General features: G+C 38.5%; 1 protein-coding gene across 3 annotated transcripts; it reads left to right on the forward strand.

Annotated features, from left to right (window-relative positions):
* The first annotated feature begins 1 nt into the window (after position 1).
* Positions 2 to 25,800, forward strand: ACTR2 (actin related protein 2). 3 transcript variants are annotated; one of them, XM_030022980.1, is made up of 10 exons: positions 2 to 151; positions 6,617 to 6,727; positions 10,244 to 10,258; positions 12,263 to 12,478; positions 16,585 to 16,657; positions 19,039 to 19,175; positions 19,982 to 20,131; positions 20,845 to 20,990; positions 21,396 to 21,528; positions 22,735 to 25,800. In XM_030022980.1, exons 1-10 carry the CDS (start codon positions 104 to 106, stop codon positions 22,903 to 22,905), a joined length of 1,200 nt encoding a protein of 399 aa, XP_029878840.1. In that variant the 5' UTR covers positions 2 to 103; the 3' UTR covers positions 22,906 to 25,800. The 3 variants fall into 3 exon arrangements, with proteins under 3 accessions (XP_029878840.1, XP_029878841.1, XP_040981477.1); XM_041125543.1 differs by lacking the exon at positions 2 to 151 and adding an exon at positions 307 to 410; XM_030022981.1 differs by lacking the exon at positions 10,244 to 10,258 and having other exon boundaries at positions 3 to 151.

Here is a 25,800-nt window from a genome sequence, read left to right on the forward strand (position 1 = left end):
GCAGGGCGGGCGCGCGGGCGGGGGGGGCCCGGCGGCGGAGGTTGGGGCGGCGGCGGCGGCCGGGTTTGTGTTTGTGTCGGTGCGGGGACAGCGGCGCGCAGGGATGGACACGCTGGGCAGGAAGGTGGTGGTGTGCGACAACGGCACCGGGGTGAGTCGCTCCGAATCCCGGGACCCGCCCTGCCGCCGGGCCGGGGGGGGAAGGGGAAGCAGGGCGATTCCCCCCCCCCCCCCGCCCAACCCGGCCCGGCTTCCTGCCGGCACACCCGCGGGCCGCGCCCGGCCTTGCCGCCGCCACCGGGCCCGGCCGCCCCCAACCTCGCCCCGCTCCCAGGCGCTGCCCAGGGCCGGCGAGGGCCGCGCCGCTCTCCGCCAGCATCGGCCCGCGGGCAGCCGCCGCAGCGCGGGAGGTCGGTGCGGGCCCGCGGAATGAATGGGCGGGGGGAGCGCGGCGCGGAAAAACGACGGTCCCGGCGGTTTGCCGGTTGTGCGCTTGTTTCTAAACCGGCTGAGCAAAACCTACCGGCCGGGGGGGGGTGTCTTCGGGTCTGTGTCTGGTGGGCGGGTATTGTGTTGTGCCTTCCCCCCCGCCCCCGCCGGCATTTTGCCGTTTTACCGTGAATATCTTATTTCTCTACGTGACCTGAGCAAGTCTCTCTGTAGCAACGAGCGTTTAACCGAAAATACCGATTTTTAAAAAAAATTCTGAATGAGGGCATTATACATTGACCAACCAGGGATGTGTCCTCTGTATGCAGGATTATTAGTTCTAGGGAAATGTTCGGTGGGTTTGTTTTGTTTTTTGTTGGTTTTTTTTCTTTTGCGGCTGCTGGTCAAAATGGAGCATCATCCTTTCGTTAATACTTTCCTGATCTGCAACATACTCAAAATTGGCATTTTTTTTAATCAAGAGAGCCCCAAAGGTTTTCTCCCCTTCCTTTCACCTTCTCCGCCCCCCGTGAGCAGGCAGGCACCCGCTAGAAACCCGTCCTTTTGTCAGTGGTACGCAGGCTTTGAGGCGCCTCGACAGGAAGTGAAAAAGATACCATTTTAAAGCAAAAAGATAAGATGCTGTAGGTGGATATTCCCCCTCATGATTTTGTTCAGCAATCTAGGGTTTCCCCCAGTAAAGTAGTATTATGTGGGGAGTTAACACAGCTGACAGCATGTAAAGATCTCTTGAATGGCAAAAAAAAAAAGGAAGTGTGGTTTTTTTTTTTTTATAAACACTTGAAATAAAGAAGTTTTGTGGTTTTTTTTTTTTTTTTAAAGCCAAGGAGGGCATAGTTGAGACAAAGGATGTCACTGTTAGAGATTCAGCATCCTGAATTAGAAGGATTTCCAATTAGCATCTGAAATGATTAGAGTGGTTCAGGAAGAACAACATCATATTTGACAGTTCTGGGGTTTGACAGTTCTGATCTCGTTTCTCCTCCTCTAGCAAAAATTATCTTTAATAGGGCTGGGGTCCGGAGCCTTTGGGCACTTTTTACGCTATCATTTAGAAAAAGGAAAATAAAAAAGAAGGCATTTATCATTTTCTTCTTACAAAAGGACGTGGAAGTTTTTTTGTAGTTTGTGTTGGGTTTTTTGGTTGTTTGGGTTTTTTTTTCATTGTTTAATACTCTTATTGTCAGGCCCATATCCAGAAAAAATTTTCGAGGTTCATCCATTAGTGTGGTCCTTCACATAGCAATAAATCATTGAGTTGTAAAATGTTTAGTATATCGGTAGTGACAACAGTGTTGTGCTTTGGCTGGCCTCAGTAAGGTGTGAGGCATGGGGTAGAAGCCATTATTTTTACCCAATTTCCCATGCTGTGTTTGCAACACAGATTTAGTGCAGTGTAACATATCTGTGTGTGCTTTTAAATTGAGAGACATCTTGGAATGATACAGGTTTTTTTTCCTCTGTGAGTTGTACCAGCAGGATATAAATAACTATAACTGTGGAAGGTCCCTTTATAGTGCCGCTGCAGTGCCGAGAGGAGGGGCCTGTGTTACTTTAGCTTGTGTTGCTTTGGGTTGTGTTCAGCCTCTAAGCAGAACAACATACATATGGAAGTACCCTGGCCACAGAGTTTACTGTGTGGGAGAGCAGAGTATCAAGAAATAATCGTTAAATTAGTAAACTCAAAATATTTACATTTAATTGGGATAATGAAAGTTGAAGAGAACTCCATTCAGTAAATCTTTCAAGCCCCAACTGCGTGTTGAGATTATCAAGTAGTCCTATATTGTCAAACCAGTATTTTTATAATAATATTTTTTCTCTATGACAAAGAAGAGATGCTTTATGTCAGAGTGATTTCTGATACACTGTGATATGTCATACTTAAAACCACAATTGAAAGTAAGTCTCTTGCCAGGTGCCAGAAACATTACATAAAAATGGAGAATATCTTTAGAAAAATCAGATGTGATTTTAACTTTAGGCTTGTCTTTGAAATTTACTGTTCTTGTTATGCTGCAATAGGACTTATAATGTATCTGGCTGCAACCACTCTTTGAGGAAGAGGTGACTAGAAGGAAGTTCTTGCAACACGTAGTGTAGGAGAGAGGCAGGCAATGGCACCTCAAAGGTCTAAAGCATTAGTGACGGATGTTCTTATTGGTATAGGAAAAACGGTAAGTTGCTTAGCAGCCTGTAAAATTTCTCTAATTGTGTTTAGGGGTTTTGTTTGAGAGTTGCATCAATGGAAAGAATCAAGCACAGAGACCTGATAAGAATATTAGTATTCATTTTAAAACTTGTCACGTGACCTGTTTGTGAGCTTCCTCATTCTTTTTGTTTGAAAGAATACTTATACATACAACTTCTTACTATTCGATGACTCAGTAGGAAGTGAAAGAGTCGGTATAAACCACAGTGAAATGGAGAAGAAACTATATATGGTAAAACTTCTTACATACAAGGTCTTGCACACAGGCAAGCTAAGTAGCTATTCTTAAAACATTCTGAATGTATAGCAAATGCATGCAAAAATGAATGATGATGAACTTTTGGCTTCTGTACAGAGATGGGTAAATTCATTGGGTGTTGGTGTTTTTGTTCAAGACATGATGTATACTAAGCATTGTACTGAAATTATATGATAATTGTTCCAAGGGGGTGCACAATAGGAGATGGAAGAGAAACAAGCATGCTATACTTAAATTTTACTAAAGAGTTTCAAACTGAGAGTGGCAGGGACAGTGAGTATGTAACATCTGGCACTAGAAAAGAGAAGCTGATTAAGTTCCAGACTACTGCAGTTCATAACACTTAATTGAACATTTTGGAGGATCTCCTGTAAGGGGTGGGAAGGAAAAGTATCTTATGTTCTTTGTACCCCTTCAAAATCTAAAACTGTCCAGGATCTGTTGTTATATCTGTGTTTCTTAGGTGCATTTACCTGTTGGTAGTTTTACTGATTCTCGTTCTTCAGCCATAATATCCAATGTTATGTCGTCACAAACCTACTGAACCAGCTGAATATTCAGTATCATGTCAGGGAGAATACTACAGCGAGGATGCCCTCTGATGGGGAAGCTGACGTACAAGGCTGACTTGTTCTCATCTTCACCAAATATTCATGTAACCTGGAGGGGGAAATTTCAAATTTGAAGTGGAAGAGACAGTTAAAATTCTGCCCCTTCTATCTACTGCTGAGTTTATCAAACTTTGTAAAAACGTCATCTTTTAAGGTGCTCTGTTCTGGCCTGAAAGAGGTAGGAAACAGACCACGAATGTCCAAGTTTAATCTTGCTCATTGCAGTTCACATGGATTAAATCTGGTTTTGATTGTTTTAGGCTGGTTGGAGAAACTACAGTCTGCTTTTAAAATCTAGGATTTATTAATTGCCAACATTGTTAACTACTCGGGAAGGTGCGTGCCAAGGTCTTAACACAGAAAGGGGCTGGAAGTTACTATTACAGTTCAAATAGTAAGAACTTAGAATAGTGTTTTTGTAGGTTGGCATTTTCTAGGTCAGCGTAATTGTATATTTTGAGAGGTATTTTTAAGGTTGGCCAAGAGGCACGCACTGATTTTGTGCAGTAGTCGTTTTGGTCACCTGTCTCAGTGGTTGCCCTATAAATCTCGGGGTTTATTTGCCTAGTCGGCAGGATTTAGAAGTGTGGGTAGCGGAGCTTCGTGAGGGCTGCTCCAGTAGCTTGAGTTGTAAAGACTCATTTAGGTGTTACTGGTCCTGTTACTTCTCTTGACCAACATGGTGATGACTGGTAGGGAAGTTGCTTCATGCTAGGGGAAAGAAAAGGAGGAAAAGCTGTAAGCAAATATATGGGTGTAAAGGTGCATGGGCTACCTGGAGGTGCTTATAGTTGTACTCGGAACAATTTATGAAACCCTAAGCTGGAGGATGGGATTGTATGGGCTGTTTTATAGAACTTCCTTCTAGCTTGACCAGGTCCTGCACAATGAAATTTATAACAAGCATACCTAAACGCTTGTCATTGCAACAAAAATTGTGTGATTGCCCTGAATGCAGTAATTTGCGAAGTCTGAAAGGGAGCTTATTTTTTTAAAAAATTTGGACACCATTATTTGGACTCAGCTCAGTCATTCAAAATGTCTCATGTTTCCTCTGGTATAAAACTTCTGGTAAAGTCTTCTCATGTATTCAGGTAGTGCGATCCAGAAATGCTTGTGGCTACTCTTTGCTTTCGCATAGCAGCACTGCGTTCTTGAATACACAGATAAGATCTGGGTAAGTCCTAGGTAATTCTGGCCTTAATACAAGCAAAAGAGTTGGTAAGTACTTGCCTGTTCAGAAAACATGGATCGAAGTAGAATAAGTGAAGCATACACAGTGTCATTCCTCAGGTATTCCAAACAGCTGTGCCTTTGGAGACAGCAAGCATTGAATGGGTGAAAGAAATTAGGGTCACAAAAAAATTCCCTTTCCCCCTCTGTTAGCCCAACTTTAGTTAAAATATCTCTTGGCTCTTTCTGTAACTGGCTTTATAAATTTCTTTCCAAAACAGGTGCCCTTTTTACTGCAGTAAGGCGAATAATTTAGATCAACAGAAAGTGACTTTTCATGTTACTGTTAGTGCAATGGCAGAATTCCCCTCAGCTGCAATTAGCTGTACTCTTTGCTGTGATAATTGTTTCAGTGGCAGTCTTCAGACCTTGCTTCAGAAAATGTTTGTGAACTTTTTGGAAATTCTAGCAGATGGCTTTTAATACAACCTGAAATGGATAATTAAATTTTGGGGCAGGGTCCCACGGAGGCTGTGAATTGTCTGTCCTTGGAGGCTTCCAACACCTAACTGGTCAAAGCCCTAAGCAACCTGGTCTGAATTCAGTGTTGACTGCTTTGAGCCCAAGGTTGGACGAGACGGCTCCTGAGGTTCTCTCCAACCTGAACGATCCCGTGATGCTGTATTACTGCTGTTACGGTTGAGTAATTTTGCAGATGAAAATGCGTAATGTTTAGTTTGGGACTGCAGGATTTTGTTCTGGCATGCTGATACAGTGCAGTACTCAAAGTATGCATCGAAAAGAGAAGCCTGCTCTATATGAACTGCAGGCAGAACATCAGAGTATGATATATGAATATCAGAGTAGGATAGCCAAAGAGCGTAATTTGCTGATCCCCTTTAGCTAAAATTGTATCTCCTTGCTGGCACATTTAAAGTTCTTGTTACTAGAGGAAGCTCAATTGTAAAACTATGTATATATTTTTTATGCTCAGTTATTCCCCACTGTTTTCTTAGTGTATATGCTATCATGGGACCCAGTGATATAAAGCTTCCTTTTGTACATATTTGGGTAACAAATGCTCTTTCAGAGTATCCTGTTTGGTGTGAGCTACCATCAGCTGAGGTTTTGGTTGTGCTGTTGGTTTTAGAAGTGCTTACTGCAAACTCCTACCTTTATCCTTAAAAGAAACAGGTCTTTCTGTGCTGTTTGCTTTCTGCTCACAGTTGATCATCTGTGATCTTGTACCAGACTTTTAACCTTGGATGTGTTTGCATTTCATTGTTTCTATTGTTTTTGTTTTCTTTTCTTTTTGCTGTTGATAGATGTAGGTACTCCACACCAGTTAGAGATGGGAAAATTATGAAACACTGAGAAATCCATCTGAATTGCAGACTATCTGGTAGTTCACTGTTAAACACTTTTTATAACAGCATTACACCTGAATTCACAAGGGTTTGGTTTTTTTCTGGTGTGTAATTTGCTATGCTACTGTGTGCTTTAATTGGAGAGGCAATTTAATTTGGTCTCATTGAGTATTCATTATAAGGTGATGCATTACAAAATGATGGATTTCGGGTTGTTAGAGAACTTTTTTGTAGAGTGGCAGGAAATCCAAATTCAAACACTGGACTCTTTTACACCTCTCAACGTACTTAGTCGTTTTAATACTGTTTCTCAAATAATCTGACAGTCTAGCTTCAGAAAACATTCTGGAAAATACTTTAATTCAGTTTTACAGTTCTACACATCATCTGAAATGTGCAAAATTGATTTGAAGTATAAATCTAATTGGTTTCCAGTGGGACACATGCTCTTAAATTTGGGCTTTTAATTTTTTACCCCAAACCAGGTTTCTGTTGGCAAACAAAAGTAATGCATGTTCTAATAAAATTATTTATTCCTTTTCAGTTTGTGAAATGTGGCTACGCAGGCTCAAATTTTCCAGAGCACATTTTTCCAGCTTTGGTTGGAAGACCCATTATAAGATCAACTGCTAAAGTGGGAAACATTGAAATCAAGGTAAATTTTTTTCATTATTATTCCTTTCTGACACATAAAAATATTTAGGGCAGCTTTTGACTTATGTAATGTTTGGAAATGCCTTTCCCTTAATTCTCCTTTATGCTGTTTCAGTATCTCTTGATTAATTTCTGTATTGGCCTGTCACAAGCTACAAAGTTATTAAGAGGGTAGTCTAAAGCACTGGAGGCCTTCAGATAGTACAACTGAGGAGGCAGCAGGTAGGGTTCAGGTGGTTCTGGGCAAAAAGGGGCTTCAGATGCCAATATGTAAATGATGTCAAGATTAGAAGGTAGAAATCAGACCAGAAGGGGTTGATGTTTGTCACCGAGCTGTACTGTGAGATTCTGAGACAATGCTGAAGAACTGCTGGAGCTTGCAGGTCTTTCTGTGCTGTTTGCTTTCTGCTCACAGTTGATCATCTGTGATCTTGTACCAGACTTTTAACCTTGGATGTGTTTGCATTTCATTGTTTCTATTGTTTTTGTTTTCTTTTCTTTTTGCTGTTGATAGATGTAGGTACTCCACACCAGTTAGAGATGGGGAGGCTGTGTTCAGGCCACTTTGTCTTGGGATGTTATTCCAAGCTTGGAATGGAGCGACACACAACTGTTTGAGAATCTTTTTCTGAAGTCTGGGGAGCTATCATTTCTCACTTTATTTTGTAATTACAGAGTTATGCTTCAAATGTTAGTAGTTGCTTCTGCAATACAGGCTTCAGTAAATGTCTTGGCCCTGCTGTGGTTACATCCTCCTTTCTTGCTTCTCGCCATGCATTCTTACCTTGTGCTGGTTGTACTGCTTGTACAGTCGTGTGGTGAGCCACTTTTAGTGAGCTGATCGAGCTGAAAAAGAATGATTTCTTTGTCAGGTAAAGTTTTGACTACGTAACTAGATAATTGTGCAAGCTCAAATTTGAGAGCAAGGCAGAAGCAGGAACTACAGAGAGAAGCAGGAGGCAATGCAGAACTGTAGAAGCCCTCACTTGGGCCAGTGAAGGTCAAGTAGAACCACACATGTACAGGCTTTCAATTTTGCTTTCCCTGTTGCTTCCGAGCAGCAGCTTAGTAAAAGGAAAAGAAAATCATCTGCCCAGTCTTGTTCCTTATTTTCAGAACCCTATGGGCGACAAGGAGAACTTCAGTTACCTGATTTCTGCTGTTGCCTGTAAAAAGTTAGTCACATCAGCAGAAGGCCGTACTAGGAAGTCAAGAGGATCAAAGACATCAGACCTTTCTGAAATGCTTTGTGGTTTTTGTTTTGTTTTGTTTTTTTTAAATACTGCAATACCGCTTACCTTATGTCAGCTAGGATGATTTGGTCGAAAGGATGGAGGTATTTCCCTTTCACAGTAGGCAGGAGGTTTTGTAAGAAGAGGGAAAATGTCTTCCTTTCTCTTGCAAGACTTGGAGAGGTGTTTCTTGGGATATCTACTTGAACTTAATGTGAAAATTTCTTCAAGGAGGTCCTTGTAAAGTTTTATGAAAGTTATGCAGTGATTTACAAGTCTTAAGTCCAAGAAAAATTCTCTTGCATGAAATCTCATTGTTGAAGTCATGTTTTCTTTCCAGCTGATCTGATACAGCCTGTCCTGCCAGTTTTTGATCCTCTGATTATCTGATAACTTAGTTTAATGTCATTACAGATGACAGTGTGGAATTGGAAAGATAGGAGGTAAAGTCGGTGGTTGCTACGAGATCAGTGCTAAAGAACCAGCAGGCTATATATAATTTTGCATGCACTGCCCATGTTCTGCTTGAGCATAGATCACATGGGTGTATTTCTGAGTGTAAACTAGTAAATCTGAGTGTCTAGATTCTTCCTAGAAGTTTTACAGCATCTGCCTGTAATAGCTTGTCACTCTTTCTTAAGGAAACAGTGTATCAAGAGAAGAAATCCCAGCCACAGATAATTTGGGTATCCCAGTAGGATAATAAGATAGGAAGACTTGTTAAGTGTGAGTGCTGTTTTTCTTTGTGAGATTCTTGTAGATTTCCTAAAAAAATGTATTTTAGCAGGTGAGTTTTATGCCAAAATTTAATTCTAGCCATTCACTGCAAGTTCTTACGGGATAAGTTTAAACTTGACTAAAGGAAGCTGGCAAGAAGATTATCAGTTTAACTTTTCAAAACTATTCAGAAAAGCTGTCATTTCTGTGAACTTCAGAAACTCTGTGAAGAGTCTGGAAGCTGATAAAACAGTGGTTATCATCCATCTATTGAGTTACCAATTTCAAGTTGCTTTGTCCGTGTTTTCCTTCTGGATTATCATTTCAGCCAGCAGTGGGGATATAGTTTTTTCTCCTACTCAGAGTCCCCAGTTCAGGACATCAACACAAAAGTTCAGTTATTACTGGGATTATTTTGCTTAAAATTGTAACCTTAAAACTCCAAAACCAGAAGCATAAAAGGCAGGACAGATAAGTAGCTTTGACTATTTGAAACAATCAGGATTTTGGGGCAGATCAGACCCAGCGAGTGACCTGCTGAGCCATAGTTCATGTCCTACAGTTCTGCTCAGTTTCTGCCAAAGACAACCTGGAGAAGGTCATTCTCTGGATGTGAAGTGAGGAAGAAGGCTGTGCTCTGACTAGCCTCTGTGGTACTGCCTGTGCAAAGGCAGCTGCCAGAAACTCTACACACTTTCCTTTTACAGAACTTGCAGAATAAGTAGATTTGCCCTAATGGTGCTGATAGTTATCCTGTGGCTTTTGACAGCTTAAGTGACTCAAAGTGAGTTTAATCAAAGGAGGAAAAATCTCAATAATCATGGAAATGGCTTTAGTATGACTTTGGACATTGTTTGTGCACATACACTTCAAATATCTCATAGTGCTTCCTGGCTGCTTTAATTATCTTCTACCTCTGTAGCTTGCTATAGGGAAAGAGCTTTGAGACACTGCTCTTAATACTGCACTTCATGATTGCTTATTTCCATTCTGAGAGTAGATGCCATAATTTAAGTAAACATCTCTTACCTGATTCTTTTGGGGTATTTGTTCCATGATATATGAACAGATTAGCCTGCTTATAGGTGAATGCTTTTATGTTATAGTTTTCAGTTCTTGGGTACTTAAAGCAGAATTTTTAAAACAAAATTTGAATTTAGCATTTGTCAGAGCTAGTTATGGTCAAATGCCTTGTGCAGAGTCTTGTCTAGTTCAGATAAATGCCTTGCCCAGGATAAAACTCCAGTGTTACAGAATATTTATGCACAGAATCCTATTTATGAGAAATAGACAGATATACTGATCTTGTTTGCAACGTAAGATGCATAAACATGACATGCCACTGACATGTAGCAATAGCTTTCTTTAAAGAGACACTTTAATCTGAGATCCTGAGAATGTTAGTTTGGCCCTAACTAAACTAACTCAGATCATTTCCTGCTGTACATGCATCTCTTTTCAGCCTATTTCTACTGTGTACTTAAAATAATTTGAGAATTTCATTTAGGCCTTTTCTGACTTTCTTGCTTCTACCTTCTTTCTTCACCTTTCTTGACCTGTTGAAGTAGAATAACAAAAAGATGGTAAGTGAGGTGCCCCTGTGCTGTTTGTTTACCATTTTTGCTTGATGGGACCTAGTAGCTGTTATGTTATTTTTTGATGCTATTCATTGTTTTGTCTTGTCCTACATTTTACATTTGAATACATACTTATTTTGGGCGTTGTTCATTGCTTTGGTTTACTAGCAACTAATTCATGAGAATATTTTATGTATTGCTTCTAAATGCTACATAACCTGTAGTTTTGCAAGATATAAGAATAACTCTTAAAGAGCAACATGAGCTCAGCATCTCTAACAGTAGAAATTGCTATATTTAACATTACAAACCAAGAGCTTGAAAAAACTTTCAGATTTCAGTTAGACAAATATTACTGAGTACCAAAGCGGTGGAAACATTGAATATCATGATGCGGGTTCCTCTATGCAAATTCAGTTGTGCTGTCCTTCTTCCTCTTCACCTACCAGGTGCACATGTTTGTTAGTGTGCTCTTGAGAGCAATTGTTCTGCCCTTTAACTTTGTTTTAAAAGGATATGAAAGTTTTGCACAACTTTCATTGAACATTTGAATAGCAGCTTTTCCTGGGCTATGTCCTGTTTGACAGCTTAGAGCCTCAAAGAACAATGCACAAAAAAGGCTTCTGGTTCTTCTAACTGGTGGAGCTTCTGTCGTCTTAAATTCTCAGGAGTAATGTGGCTGCATGGTGGAGTTTTCATAGTATGGTTTCACTAGAGTACATTTGATTTAAAATGTTAGTCTTGACTTCTGTCTTCTGTACAGTGATCTACTGTGCAAGGGAAAACAAAACGCCTTGTCAGGGAGAGGGGTTGGAAGAGGGATGTTTGATTTAAACTATTTTCAGTTGACTTCCTTTTTATATAGTCAACAGTAATTGTTTAGATTACTTCTTAAAAAAGGCATTATAAACTGGACGCTAGGTTTTTTCGTTTTGCATCTTTTTTCCATAGCATTAAATAGTAGGTTGAGTAACCCTCAGTTTGAAGTTTTCTGTGCCACAGTAACTGCAAACTGCGGTGGCATATTTTTGTATGAAGCAGCTGGGTTTTTGCAATGAAATTACTGTAATATTAATATGGAAACAGTGCTGTTGGTACCTATAAATATGTTTTTACAGGCTAAATATGAGCAAGTCAGTTGAGGCTTCTTTAGAAAAGTATGGGATGTAATAAGGAGCAAAGCTAACATGTTACTGTGCATACTTCCTCTGGGAAATACGTGGGAAAGGAGAAGATATGATGCTACTAATTTGAATATGCAATGTTTGCATAACTAACTTTAATAAACAGATTGCTTAATCAGTGTGAAATGACTATACAAACTATGCATTAGTTGGTTGTATTTGTGTAAGAATGCATTACTGGGGTTTTTGGCTTGGGACTTTTGGCATGAAACATACGAGGGTATATTTTATATTTAGATGTGTCTCTTCACACCCTACTGACATAGGCAGTATGTAAACCATTGTTTCTTTTAATGTCTAGTGTGGAACTTCTAATCTCTTACTTGCTTTTGCTACTGTTCAGTATGCTTATTCACCACTCATTATTCCTGTTTTGGTATTGTGCACAGAAATTTGCAACATGCATGGAAAAATAATTCTGCCAATCCCACCTACTACCCTTATGTGCTATTTTGCATCTTGGCCTTTTGAAATTAGTATTAGATAAAAGAATTTTGGAGGTCTCAGTGAAGAAATGTCTGTACTTATAAAGGTCTTCGTGGTATTTAGCTGTAGCAGGGTTTATTGGCTTATTTAAGGTTAATTGGAGAATGGAATTAACAAAGTTTATTTTGGAAAAGGTTTGGGATGGGTAACAACCAAATTTAAATACTACATGAAATATGTTCTACTTTTCTCCTAAGTACCTGAAAATGATTCTAAAATGTGGGCATTGTTTAAGAACACAGTTGGACACAAGCTGGAGCAGTTCGCTGTCACTATTGAGGATTTTGGTGTTTGGAAAACTTTGCAAGCACTGATGTGTTTCTATATTAAAATTTTACAGGATCTCATGGTTGGTGATGAAGCAAGTGAATTACGCTCAATGCTGGAAGTGAATTATCCAATGGAGAATGGCATAGTTCGGAACTGGGATGATATGAAGCACCTCTGGGATTACACATTTGGACCAGAAAAACTTAATATTGACACAAAAAATTGTAAAATACTACTCACAGAACCTCCCATGAATCCAACTAAAAATAGGGAGAAGATCGTGGAGGTATGTCTGTCTAGTAGAAACTCATATATGCTGTCATTGAAGCATCGCTAAGAGATTTTAACTTCTTGGAACATCTGGTAACTGAGGCAAAGCAGTACTCCCGTTTTCTAACCAAAACTTGTCCTCAGCCATAGTCATGAAGGCTACTGTGGTTAAATTCAAACAAGCTGATCTCATTCAAAAGCTATAAGCAGGCTTCTTGTCTCAAGCCATATCCCCAGTAAGACACAGAATTGGAAATGTATGTTTATCTTCATGTATCTAAGATATATTGATTACTAGCTATTGGACGAATGTTAATTACTTTAAATGACTTGGACTTCTGTAGGCCAGTAATGCTTCAGAGGAGATTGAGGCTTGAGCAAGATGATGCTTACCAGATGGAGCACTGTTATTGGAGGTAGCTGAGACAAAGGTGTGATGACAACCAATTCACTAATCTTTGATTAATGATAGGGATTATCAATGAAAGCCTTCTAAGAAGGAAAGCCTGGTTCTTGGATCCTTGATCTCACAGTGCTGCCCTGGGTGACCTAAGCTCCATCTGAACCTTGCATTAATGTAGGTTGTCAGATGTATTTTGTTTAGCTCAAGAACCATGTGACAGACTTAGTTTTGAAGAGCAGTAATGTTTGACGTGAACAAAAAGTTTAGTTTCCTGTTTTGTTTTTCTTCTCAAGCATCATAGGTATTTTCAATTAATGTAAATATTCAGTGTAACAAAAATGTAATTAAAAAAACGTGTAGTTAGAGTAGCCGACAGGGCAGGAAAAATGGGTTCTAAGTCTGAAACCATATCCATTTATCAGAACTTTGAATATGAAAGCTCGTGTATATTTTTTTCCCCAAAAATTTGTTGCTTAGTCTAGTATGAATTTATCATTAGCTGCTGACCTTTCCTTTAAAATCCTTTCTTTGTTGCAGCTACAGTAGTGTTTTCTGCAATGTGGCAGTGAATCTGTTTGTGCTAATCTTTTCTTTCAGTGACTTGGGAGCAAGTGAAGTGTAGCGAAGTTGGAAAAACTTAAGTGAAAAAAAATCAAACTGTACAATCTAAATTCAGCATTTCTTAGAAATTGTGGACATTAGGGACCTATTACCTAAGTATTATGCAATGCAACATTAGTAATACAGTCTATTGTATATCAGTCAGCTGTGGTGTGATAGACATTATTCTGGGTGGCCTCCATGTAGCAAGAATAGTTGAATTTCGTGTTCAGGCTTCTTTGCCTTTCAGCTGTCTACAATAGTATTCTTGTTTCTGTTTTCCTGCTAAATACAAAAGGCTAGGTTTTAGTTCTTCTCAGACTGAGTAATTTTATACCATAAATTGAAAAGTCTGGTATAGCTTCTGAAGTCTGATAAAATATTTGCATTGCTCCATTTGCTTTTTTTTTTTTTTTTTTTTAAAACCACTCCAGAGATTGTAGATACTTAATCATGATCCAGAGGATTAGGAAGACCTAGAATCTGTTTTTGTAAATTTAAATTTGAGTTAAACAGAAGCTTATTGCTTCTATTAATATTTTGAATGGATCACAGTGTTATGAAGACTAGCAATGTCTAGTTTTTAACTGCAACATGTTTATACTCCTTCCATTTTTGACATGGACTCCTACTTTTCAGGGAGGCTAGCCCAGTATGAAGCAGACTGAATTAAGATTTATTTTTTTCTAAAGCCTGAAGTAAATATAATAATGTCTCCACATTTTGTGATACAGTGCAGTAGCATTTTAAAAGAAAAGCTTAGTCATCTGGACCATATCAAGATGATAGATAATTATATATGCTGTACTTCATTCTAGTAATTGTCTCTCCTCACGCCATTGCCTCATCAAACTCAGCTACGTAGTAACAGCAGCAAGTGTTCAGTAGACAGCTATATTGTAAAATACGTATTTTAAAAGTGCTGTTTCTTTCTTAGCACGTACAAGAGATTGGTTGCTCCTCAGCTTAACTGAGTGTTTGCTGTTGGTCTCTATCTGCTGCATTCTTATTCTGTAGTACCCTCAGGACCAGCCAAACTGTAATGGCGTATGATGTAGCTGTAGAGATACTCTAGCACAGTCGCTTCTAATCCCAACCTAGTATTCTTCATCTTTTTTTCCCAATTTTTAATTCTTCCTTTCTATGCCCAATTAGAACATCACTCTGTAGGTAAACCAAAAGCTGCTGTCATGAGAAGGAAGAATCTTTTCAGGACAACATCTTGCTCAGTGTTTACACCTTAAGATTTGTTAACATATATGTCCCGTGTCAAGGCATTTCTCATGTCAAATAGAACAGACCTAGATGTCTTGAAAGAAAGAATAACCCCCCACCAACGGCCTGCATGGAAGTTATAAAAGGATTTTGCAGTGGCTTCTAGGGTTTAGTACAGCATGTGAAGGCAGTAACTAATGCCATTTGAATATTCATTTTGTTGTATGAAGCTAAAAATTTAGATTTTTCTTAAATTAGTTTTTCATTTTGTAAGCACTGATGTTGTTTGAAAGACTCATCCATTGGAATAGTGCTGGTTTTAGATAATGACTACTCAAATGGGATCTCTTTTTGAGTTGCTGCCCTTTCAACTGTTCCTTTTCTGGCAGACACTTCCGCTTCTTGTTTCTGGAGGTATTGCGTATGTGCTAAATTTTGGCCAGTACGGAAGTTACTAGCCAGCCTTGAAATGTCTTGCTCATGCTTAGCCCGTGCATCTGACTACTGTATTAAATTTCCTTTTATAATACCCAGTTCACACTGGGGGTTTATAAAAATCCAAAGCCTGACGTTCTCATGGCAGGGTGCTGTGCAGCTCACCCCCTCTGTGTTCCTTTCTGCTTGACTTCTACTATGCTGCATGCTTACAGCAAATATCCCGAGAAAGGCGGCATCAGTCTTCCCAGGGGTTTTGCAGTGTGCTCGATACAGCTATGAAATAATTAACTTGACTTTGCAAGGATCGGGTTTTTTATATGGGCCAGCCATTTAAAATCACGGTATTGTAACAGAGGAGGTTCTTTAAATAGTTCAGAATTCTAAAATTGTCAGACATCAGCTTTTTTCCTTTAAAAATATTTAGCTATCTTTTACTTGAGCTGTGGGAGTACTTAGGATTTAATCAGCTTCTAATCCTAGAAATTGCAGAAGTGCTCAGGAGGCTGCAGAATAGCAAAAGCAAAACTTCTGTATGTGCTGGAATAATCGGAGTTCATGTGTTTTTCCTGGTAAAGCATTTTGAGGGGAAAACTGCTGTACGGTATGATTTGTTTACTTGGTCATTTTTGCATTTATAAAGAAGGCAAGATCCTATAAACTCTACATCCTTTAATCTTAGACTCTGTTTCTTCACTGAAACTAGTTTAGTGGTTAGGGGAACCTAGTCCACAAGACAGGCAGTTACTTTTCATGTTTCGGTAAGAGTTCTGCAAACCCATGGCTTTCTGTATGTAGTAACAGAGTTAGCCCTACCTGTGCTATTTCCGTTGTAGTGGATTTTGCACTAATTCTAGAAGTTCGTTATCAGTTGTGCTTTAAAGAAGGGAAGAAGGTGGCCCAGATGCAGAGAACAACCTGTGACACCACACTGATTCTAGACCCATATGCGTAGGAGTGTTTGGTCTTTGACATAGTCTGCAGTTGTGCAAAGTCTGTAGGGCTTGATTTGAAGGAGAAAAAAACCTCTGAACTTCATTAGATTTAGAGCATACACCTTTAACAAACATTTAATTCCCAAGTCACATTTCAGTCATGAAGTACTTGGCTGGTCTACAAGTACTGCCTCCCACTCATTAAGCACTTTGGAAAACAGCTCTAGTAAAGCTGCAGAAATTGGTGTGTGGGTTTCTTGAAAGTATTAACTTTCGTTGCTAAAGGGACATGGAATATTTCATATGGCTCATCTTGTATGAACAGGTAAGGTATAGAGCTAAATGTACTACTTACTGCCATAAAGCAAGTAGGTTTCAAATGTTTGTGTAGAATCTGTATGATGAAATTTCTTGGAAAGTGTTTTTTATTAGTAAAAATACAGAATTCTAGAAATACAGTTTTCAAGCATCTATGAAACTTCTTTTAAGTATTTGGCCTTTTTTTGGATGTTAATTTTTGCCTTCATCTTACAGGTTATGTTTGAGACATACCAGTTTTCTGGGGTATATGTAGCCATTCAGGCTGTTCTTACTTTGTATGCTCAAGGTAGGCAAAGATAACTTAAAATCTGTTTAGTTTATAAATGTGTTGCTGAGCCAAAGTACTAATATGGTAGTAATGGGTCTTGGGTTTAACTCAATGCTGTTGAAAGTAAGCTCAGTTCTGACTTACGGGCTTGCTTTTTGTTTTGAGGAACTATTGATAGGTACCGTTGTTGGTGTTATTTTCATGAACCAACTGTGGAGATGCGCTTGTAAATGCGACAGCCTGGTTTATCAAAACTGTCATTGCTTCAGGGTGTAGTCATTTAGCCTTTGGCATCAAGTCTTAATGACATACTTTTGATTTTCTAATAAAGGAAAAATTTATTACCATTAGAGAATTTCAAGATGACTAAGTGACTTTTTTTTTTCAACTGAAAATAGTGCAAAATGTTCATTCTTTTGCTGTAGATAAACTAGAATTAAGTGATCCTCAGCCTGAGGAGAAAATTGCAGCTTCACTGGATTTGGTAGAAATTCCAACACTGACTGCAATCCATCTAGGATTTTAAGAAGTTACTCAAGCACATCAGGTCTAATGACATGACTCCTTACATCTGTTCAGTAGTGGCTTGGTGTATTTAGCTGACACATAGCAGGACATAAATATCCTTGTCCATTAACATGTCACCATAGTTTCTGTGTCCAAGAGCAAAAGTGATGGGGTACTAGGAGGGTGGTATTGTTATGCAAGTCATTAAAACTAGTTGAACCAAAACCTCTTTTACAGACCTGGATATTAATGTTGTTTGCTGCGATCTTTGCTATTACTCTCCCCCCCCCCCCCCCCCCCCGCCTTGTTTTTTCTTTGGTTTGATTCCTTGTAAGTATTTAATTGACTAACATATACAGTCTTAAATTCTGCTGTAATTGTATTTTACGATATAGTGCTCAATTACTTTGTGAACAACAAAATGTGAAACAACGTAGAGCAGTCCACAGTGTTTCTATATACTATCACCTAAAACAAAGTTGAAGACCTTCTGAGATATAAAAACCAAGTGGCACATAAATAGAGCATTTGCTTTTGAAAATAAAAGCCCTTTAAAACATCCTACTTATTTATATTACATTAAAGATTAAAGTACTGGCTAAAATTACATACAGTGCCTCATTTCAGTGCATCACATTTTGTTGCTGATGTTAAAACTCTCTTAAGACTAATTGTTGCTTTTACCTGGAATTCTGTGTGCTCATGTGCCTTTTAAAGGCAAAGGGGTTTATATATCAAAACTGAGTTTAATTAGGAAATTCTTCAGCAATTCCTCACAACAGTCTTTTGGAGTTAGGTGTAGTCCCTTGTGACTGACTCTTTCCTTCCTTACTGCGTGTGTCCGATTGCAAACACAATGAGACTTGCATGGTGGTTATTCCAGTTCACTAATAAATCTGAAGATCTGATCACACAGCTGAACCAAGGTGTGTTCTTTGGTTCATTCGAGACAGATAACCAATTTGTTTGCTTTCTGTTTACAAAGCTTGAGCAAATCACAGTAGCCAAACCAATGCACCTTGCCATTACATATTAAATGTTCATTATTTTAAGGTCTCCCCTTAAAATATGTTTTCTTGCTTTAGGTAGCTTATGAGAAACTATAAAACTGTTTTCTAATCAACTTTCACCATTAATTGTGCTTCTTATTTATTTTGTTAGTGAAGTAAAGAAACTTCTGTTTCTACATGCCTAGGATATCGCAGTTTTGTACACCTTAGAATTTAATGGGTTTACGGTAAACTTTTTTCACCTGAGTTAATTTCTTGAGTCTATGAAAGTGGACCTTATTCAGCCTAATACTATTTCTGTTGGGAAAAAAAATTAGATGTGTGCTGTATAGTCCAAATATTCTCTACCTTATGAAAGCATTGTTTTGTTTTTTGAATACCAGTCAAAATCAACAAGTCCTAATAATTGTAACAAGGTGAACTTGTGGCCTGAATACCTCTAGGTTTCTTCATATTTGAGAAATTAATATAAGGTTGTGCATACACAGCTGAATCTGAGGAGGAATTTGTGCCCCAACAAGCATTTAATGATCTTAGATACTCTCTTTAATTAGAGCACAATTTAAGATGTCAAAACACCAGATAAAATTGTGAATGGTAGAGTTATAAGCATCTAGGAAAAAGTAGAGGTAATACTTCAAAAAAAAAAAATGCATGAAAGCATTTGTTACTATGAAAAAATTAAGTTTAAAATCCAGCTGAATGGAAATAACTGAATTTTAAGTTGTGACTACTTTTCCCAAAATGATAACTAGGGGAACAGAGGTTGTGTTAAGATTACAATGAAAAATCCTATCTTAAACTCGCTACAATTCTGCTCTATTTATGAAGGTGCTAATAAAAGTTGTACCTTTCCCCCCCCACCCCTTCCCATTCTTTCAGGTTTGTTGACTGGTGTTGTTGTGGACTCTGGAGATGGTGTAACTCATATTTGCCCAGTTTATGAAGGTTTCTCTCTCCCTCATCTCACCAGACGGTTAGATATCGCTGGGAGGGATATCACTAGGTACCTTATCAAGGTAAACTGGAAGGAATTTTTAAGGTTGAGGCTGGTATCTGTGGTACATTGGTTCAAGTTAAAATCCCTTGATAGCAAGAAACCACTACATATTTTCCCTTTATTACTCATATGTTAATTACATAAAGAACTCCTGTATTGTCTGTATTACTTCAGTCTATCCTTATGTTTCCTCATCTAAGTCACATGTGATATTATTGATACTATTCAGAGACTTCGCATTTTCTTAGTGGCAGTCTTGTGGGAAGGGATTTTGTTCCATATTTGGGAAGGAAAAACTCAAAAGTTTGCTTTCTTGATACATAAAATGAAAACAAGATTGTATTCTATCAGTTCTACTAATCTATTTTCAGGAAGACTTTTTCTTACAGTGTGGAAAATAGCATAGTGATTCTTTCCTGATTATTAAATAAGATAGCATGTTTCATAGACTATTTGGCCAAAGCAATATTCTGGATTGACAAATCTTACGGTTAAACTGGAATACCGGAGTGTTCTGAAGTGAAGTCCTAAATATAAGAATTATTTTGGTTATCTCTCACTTGTCTTTGTAACAGTTATACTGAAAGTATACTGGAAGTTATAATGATAATGACGAAGAAAATGTCCCACATGGAGTAGTGCTGCTGCTTATTCTACTTCTCTGGTAACAATGGATACACTGTGACAAATTTGACTTAATACTAAATTTGCAGTTAAAAAAGGGAGATGAACTTTTAAAGATATGTGTTTGAATGTACCCATCTACTGATGAAGAGATCTGGACTGTTCCTTTAACTTACTGCTAACCTCATATGTTCCTTCTAGCTCCTCTTACTGCGAGGGTATGCTTTCAACCATTCTGCTGATTTTGAGACTGTTCGCATGATCAAGGAAAAGCTGTGTTATGTGGGATACAACATTGAACAGGAGCAGAAACTGGCATTAGAGACCACAGTACTAGTTGAGTCCTACACGGTGAGTGTTTTGAGACAGCTTTTCTTGTCCTAAACTTCATAGCGGTTTAAATTCAGGTAGCATTTAGCTTTATTATTCCTTCTAAATTTTTCTTGGCAGTAGCTCACTTCCCAGACATAGGAGTCTGTAGAATCAGATTACTTGGCTCTGTGAAAACTTGTAAAAGCTTTTTTTTCTTTTCAGATTTTCCATAAGATTTTGTACTCATTTTTGTCATTGTAGATCCTTGAAACTTGAATATTATAGTACAGGAACTTGTAGAGAAAGTGGACTTACTGTAGCATGTCAGATTGTTCCAACTTCATCCATCTATCAGTGACACGTATGACACTGATATCTGGTGACAAGAATGGTAAACTTGCTCTTAGTGGAAACTTCCTGTGATCACACATGGAAGAAAAGAACTTGCAGGAAAGCATTACTATTGCTGTAAGATCATCTTTTAAATCGTTATTAGGAGTTGTATTGCAAGGAAACGTTTGGTATGTCAGTATTGATGTATCTGGTCCCTGATGTCTCTAAGTGAATTGCATAATGGTTGAAGAATTTGTGCCTTCTGTCAGTAGTACTGAATGACTTCTTGCAGTGGTGACAATTATCAACAATTTCCTGTTATAAAACATTAGGGAACACTGTAGGTCATTTCCTCCTGGTTTGTTTAGTATCCAAGCAGCTGAAAGTAGTCTTCTAAATGGTGTTTTTTTCTTCGCTAGCTCCCAGATGGCAGGATTATCAAAGTCGGTGGAGAACGGTTTGAGGCACCAGAGGCTCTCTTCCAGCCTCACTTAATCAATGTAGAGGGGGTTGGTGTGGCTGAATTGCTGTTTAACACCATCCAGGCAGCTGACATTGATACTAGGTAAGAGCAGAACACTTAAAATCCTCTCTCAGGGTGCAGGGGTGATGCGAGAACTGCAATCACACAAAATAACATCTTCTGCTTTAGACACTAATAAGTGCACTGCTGGGGGAGGGTGTATACTGGGAGTGGGGCTCAGTCTGAGATCTTGAAGCTTAACAGGTTGTCTGGAAACTTGACTATTTTGGTATGAATGAGCAAGGATAAAATCTCAAAAGCACAATATTCTTTTTACTGCTGCTTTCTGGGATGCCTGGAAAAGCACGAGCAAGTCTGCCAAACTCATGCAAAGTCTGTCTTTGTGTAGTGACCATTTTTTAGATTTGTATTTACTCCCCTGTATGTACATGTACCTACTTCTACTATATGACACTAGAAAGACTTTTTTTTTTTTTTTTTTTCCAGGTCTGAATTCTACAAGCACATTGTGCTCTCTGGAGGGTCCACCATGTACCCCGGGCTGCCTTCACGACTGGAGCGGGAACTTAAACAGCTCTACCTGGAACGAGTTCTGAAAGGAGATGTGGAAAAACTCTCGGTAGGTACCGAGTCGCTGCTTTATTTGTGTGGGGCTGAGGTTTATCCTGAATCCCCACTAGAGGGAACCAAGTAGTCAGAAATGACAGAAGCTGCGCGTGGCCCTCCATGCAACTTGCAAAATTGCTGCCTCTTGGTTCTTCACATGTCTGTTTCTTGTATAGGTGGCTTGTGTGTATATACTTGCAATAAAGCCATCTTTTAGTCCGTGCGAATAGCAAGTAATTTCTGAAGTCTTGGGTTAGTTTTGAATGTAAAATGGGCTGATAAATGCTAGGGCACAACTTGTAATGTAGGTTAAACAAAGCTAATGAGTTTGGGTTTTTTAATCTGTGAAAGTTTTGGTTCATGCTATAAGTGAAATACTCAAAAGTAAGAGGCTAGAGTTCTCACACACCTTCAAGTGGAATAAATTACCCTTGTTCCTTGGTTACTGTGATAAGCAGACAACAGCCACTCACATGTTACAGAGGTAACACTGCATTGTAATGCTATGTGCTTTTCAAGGAGGAGATATTTACAGAGAAAATTCCTTTGAGTGGAGTTTGTAATGTTGAACTGAATAGAACTTCCCTGGTTCTTAATACCCTGTTCTCTAAAGATCTTTTCCAGCCATATGGAATAGGAGTCAATTGTAGAGAATGTTTTAAGTCTAAGACAATATTTCACACATAGCTTTGACTGTACTCATTTTTGCTCTTGAAGTTAGAGCTTTAGCATTGAAGAATTTAAGGAAATATTAATTAGTGAAGCTGGTCTAGATTGTGTAAATTTAAAATCTGTTCCATTTGCCCTTCTGAAACTTGGTATAATTCTAAAATATTTTGTGATTTGATGATCTGGTAACTTCTGATAATTTTAGCCATTGAAGCTTAGGAAGTATTTTGCTCTTTACCATGTTCATGAAATGCAAAAACATGGTATTTAATTTTGTGTTCTGACTCCTGGGCTTTTTGTGGATACACTGAAAGTATAATTTTGGGGAAAGTGTCAATAGCTGTCTCTAATTTCCAATGCAAAGTAGTTATTTTACTTTGGTTGCGCAAGCTGGAAGCTCATGCGAAGTGCCCTATGCTAGCATTTCAATTTTTGGTTGCATTTTTCTCACTAAACAGTTTCCATTTCATTGTTCTGGTGGAAAGCACAATTTTATTTTGAAAGGCTTTGTTTCAAGAATCCTAGTAACATTTTCTTTTCTTTTTCTTAGAAATTTAAGATCAGAATTGAAGATCCACCTCGTCGAAAGCACATGGTGTTTTTGGGTGGCGCAGTTCTAGCAGACATCATGAAAGACAAAGACAACTTCTGGATGACCCGACAAGAATACCAAGAAAAGGGAGTGCGTGTGCTGGAGAAGCTTGGTGTGACTGTTCGATAAATCCCAAAGCTTGTTCCCATCACATGTCTAAAGCTTTTTTCTTTCATTGCCAATCTCTGAACTCACTCAGCTACATGCTATGGAAAGGCCTGTCTGTGGCCTTTTGACCCAAAGGTCAGGTTTTGTTCTGGTTTCTTGGGGTAGCTTTTGTTAAATGTTTCTTAATGTGGCTAAATTTGACTATTAAATTTGACCACTTCCCTGCAAACAAAACAGAGCAAGAGCAGCCTGTCTACTTCATTGTTCCTTCCCAGTAGGCAATTGGGTAATTCTGGTAGGCTTTTTCTTCTGGGTTTATTGCTGTAGTACTGCTAGCTTTTGTCTCTAGTTCACAAGGGGTTGTGTGCCTTTTTTAGCATCAGAAAACCTTTAAACAGGAGTTTTTGCTATTGGATCATTGTGGTGGTTATCTCTGCATCTTTCTGCCTCTCTCTACATTAAGATTTTTTTTTTTCTTTCCTGCAATTAGAAATTTTGATTAAACATTGTTAGAAACTAGTTTAACTAGCTGGAATGGCTTTAACACACTGTTTTGATGTAATGTGGTTCCATATGCACTGCTGCCTAAACTGGCTTCTGAGGTGGTTTATCCTTAAAGGTGGTGGTGGGGCTTTCATACTGTATTTCTCTAAGTGAGCATGTACACAGTTGCCACAAACGGAGAAACACCTGATATTCTGGCAAATGTAAATTTGTGGCCTTAGGTGTCTTTTTCTGGAGGGAGGAGACAGGTTTGAGCTGTGTTGCTTTTCTGTTAAGGGACAGCTGGGGGTCACTCTGACCAAAATTGCCTCTTTTTATAGCTAAATTTTGGTACTGTTTGTTGTCTCAGCATAGGGAACAAGAATGTTAAATTAGCTATTCTGTAATTGTTAAGAAACTTAGATATGCTGAGACAGGAGCCTCTAAACTTCTGAAGAGATTTAATACTTTCAGAAATGCTTGTGAAAACTGTAACTATAGATATTAAACCCCCCCAATCTAAGTTTTAAAAGTCTGTTTTAAGTGCTTGTATGTACATCAGAAGCACTTCTATTAAACTTTACAACTATATTAACGTAGTGCCAAGTACTTACTGCAAATGAATATTTCAATGACCAGTGTGTATTGCAGCAAGCAGATATTTATAAACAACCACTGGCAGTAGGTTATAAAGAATGACCTATATTTGTTCCAGTTAAAAATAACATTGGAATATGAGATGTTGGTTGGTAAATATCCACAATTCATTTTGTTCAGTCTTGATTTTTGATACTTAACGTGGGATGGGGAAGGAAGTGAAAACCAGTGATGAAAATGCTGTTTCCAGAAAGTACATTAAAGCTGAGTTGTTCTGAAAAATAGAAGTTGTCACTAGTAATTATCAGCAATCTTCTCTGAGTATAGTTGCCTGTATTTTCTCCTACTAGTGGACTGGTAACTATCTTTGCAATAAAATCTGCCTTACATAAATCATAGCAAAAACTGCTTGCATACGAATGCCAGTTAGACTTAGTTCTACTTTGCTTTTCATGGAAATATTATATCACTTCTTACTGGTTTTCCAAGCCTACCATAACATTTAAGCATAAGGAAGTTAAGGTCTGCTTTTGACTTCCAAACCTTGGAATGTATGAGATATGCTTTCGTATACTTGCCATTTGTCTACATCTTTACATTAATAATTGACCCAAGGAACATGGAAATATTAAACTCCCTTGGATTCTTAAAATTTGCTTTCTTTCTAAATTGAGCAGACAGCTTCCTTTTGGCTGAGTGAGCCAAACAGGCAGAAACTATGTCTGCATTTCTTTAATAACAAGACAGTCACTATAGTATTGCTAGTAATGACCATTTAATTATAGGTGGGCGGGGTTTTTTGCAGCTATATTTACTCTTAACTTGAACAATATGAATTTACAGGCATGCCGGTCATGCCTCAGTGCATGCACTTAAGCAGTTACTAGATTTTTGGGGACATGAATGTAAGGGGTACTCTGAATTCCTGTAGTCTTCTGAACGTTTAATACACAAGATTTAAAGATGCTGTGGGCTTGCTTTAGAGCTATGGTTTCTCATGTGACTGTCTCTGGGCTTTTCGGACAGTGTTGAGAATCATGGAAATAAACCAAAGAATGACTTAAAAACCTTTTTTGAATGACAATCTGTCATGTGATTATTCAAATCTAGACCTTGACCCTGCAACCCCTTTTCTAAACCATCTTCTCCCCTGTTCATTGGCTTTGGTTAGGTATGTGCATATTTCAATAAAAGTTTTGGAATTTGGCCCTTTCACTAGAGACCTTCACAGCACCATGAGTAATAAATGTCAGTTGATTGTGCAGAATCTTGGGTTTCCATGGAAACTGCGTATATATTAAAAAAAAAAAAAAAGGCAACTAGCATTTTAAATCACAGCTATCATGGATTCAGAAGAATGCATACGTAATCCAAATACTGAATGGGGTGTTCCAGTTGTGCTCTGTGTGGTTCTTCATGTGTGTGTTTGCACACATGAGAGTGTATGTGTGTGTTCTCTCAGCTGACAGCTTCAATATTGCTATGAAAGCAATCTGGTTTTAAAGTTTCAGGGTTTTTTGGGTTTTTTTTAAGACCAAATAACTTGAGTTGTATTTGCAATATGCTTCAGCTCCTATAAAATTAGAATAGAAGGTGCTGCATCAGTTGTAAGTTTTTTGGGAACACCCTATTTTTAATATTAAGCTGCTTCAACCCCGCCCCCTCCCCCCCTGCCAGTGTTCTAGGATGTTAACCGGTGTAACACAAATGGCTTTTTATACAGTTCTGAATAATGTTAACACACAACACTGGTTGAGACCATGAATGGAAATAAACATCTATTTAAATTGACAGGTCTTTTCAATACAAAAATAAAATCAGATTTTTTTCAAAGTA

The sequence above is a fragment of the Aquila chrysaetos genome, chromosome 8, assembly GCF_900496995.4.
Source record: "Aquila chrysaetos chrysaetos chromosome 8, bAquChr1.4, whole genome shotgun sequence".
NCBI lineage: Eukaryota > Metazoa > Chordata > Aves > Accipitriformes > Accipitridae > Aquila > Aquila chrysaetos.

Coding starts and splice junctions, on each gene's coding strand:
- ACTR2 (XM_030022980.1), top strand. CDS start 104: ATGGACACGCTGGGCAGGAAGGTGGTGGTGTGCGACAACGGCACCGGG. Junction 152..6,616: donor TGTGCGACAACGGCACCGGG/GTGAGTCGCTCC, acceptor ATTCCTTTTCAG/TTTGTGAAATGTGGCTACGC. Junction 20,991..21,395: donor GCAGCTGACATTGATACTAG/GTAAGAGCAGAA, acceptor TTTTTTTTCCAG/GTCTGAATTCTACAAGCACA.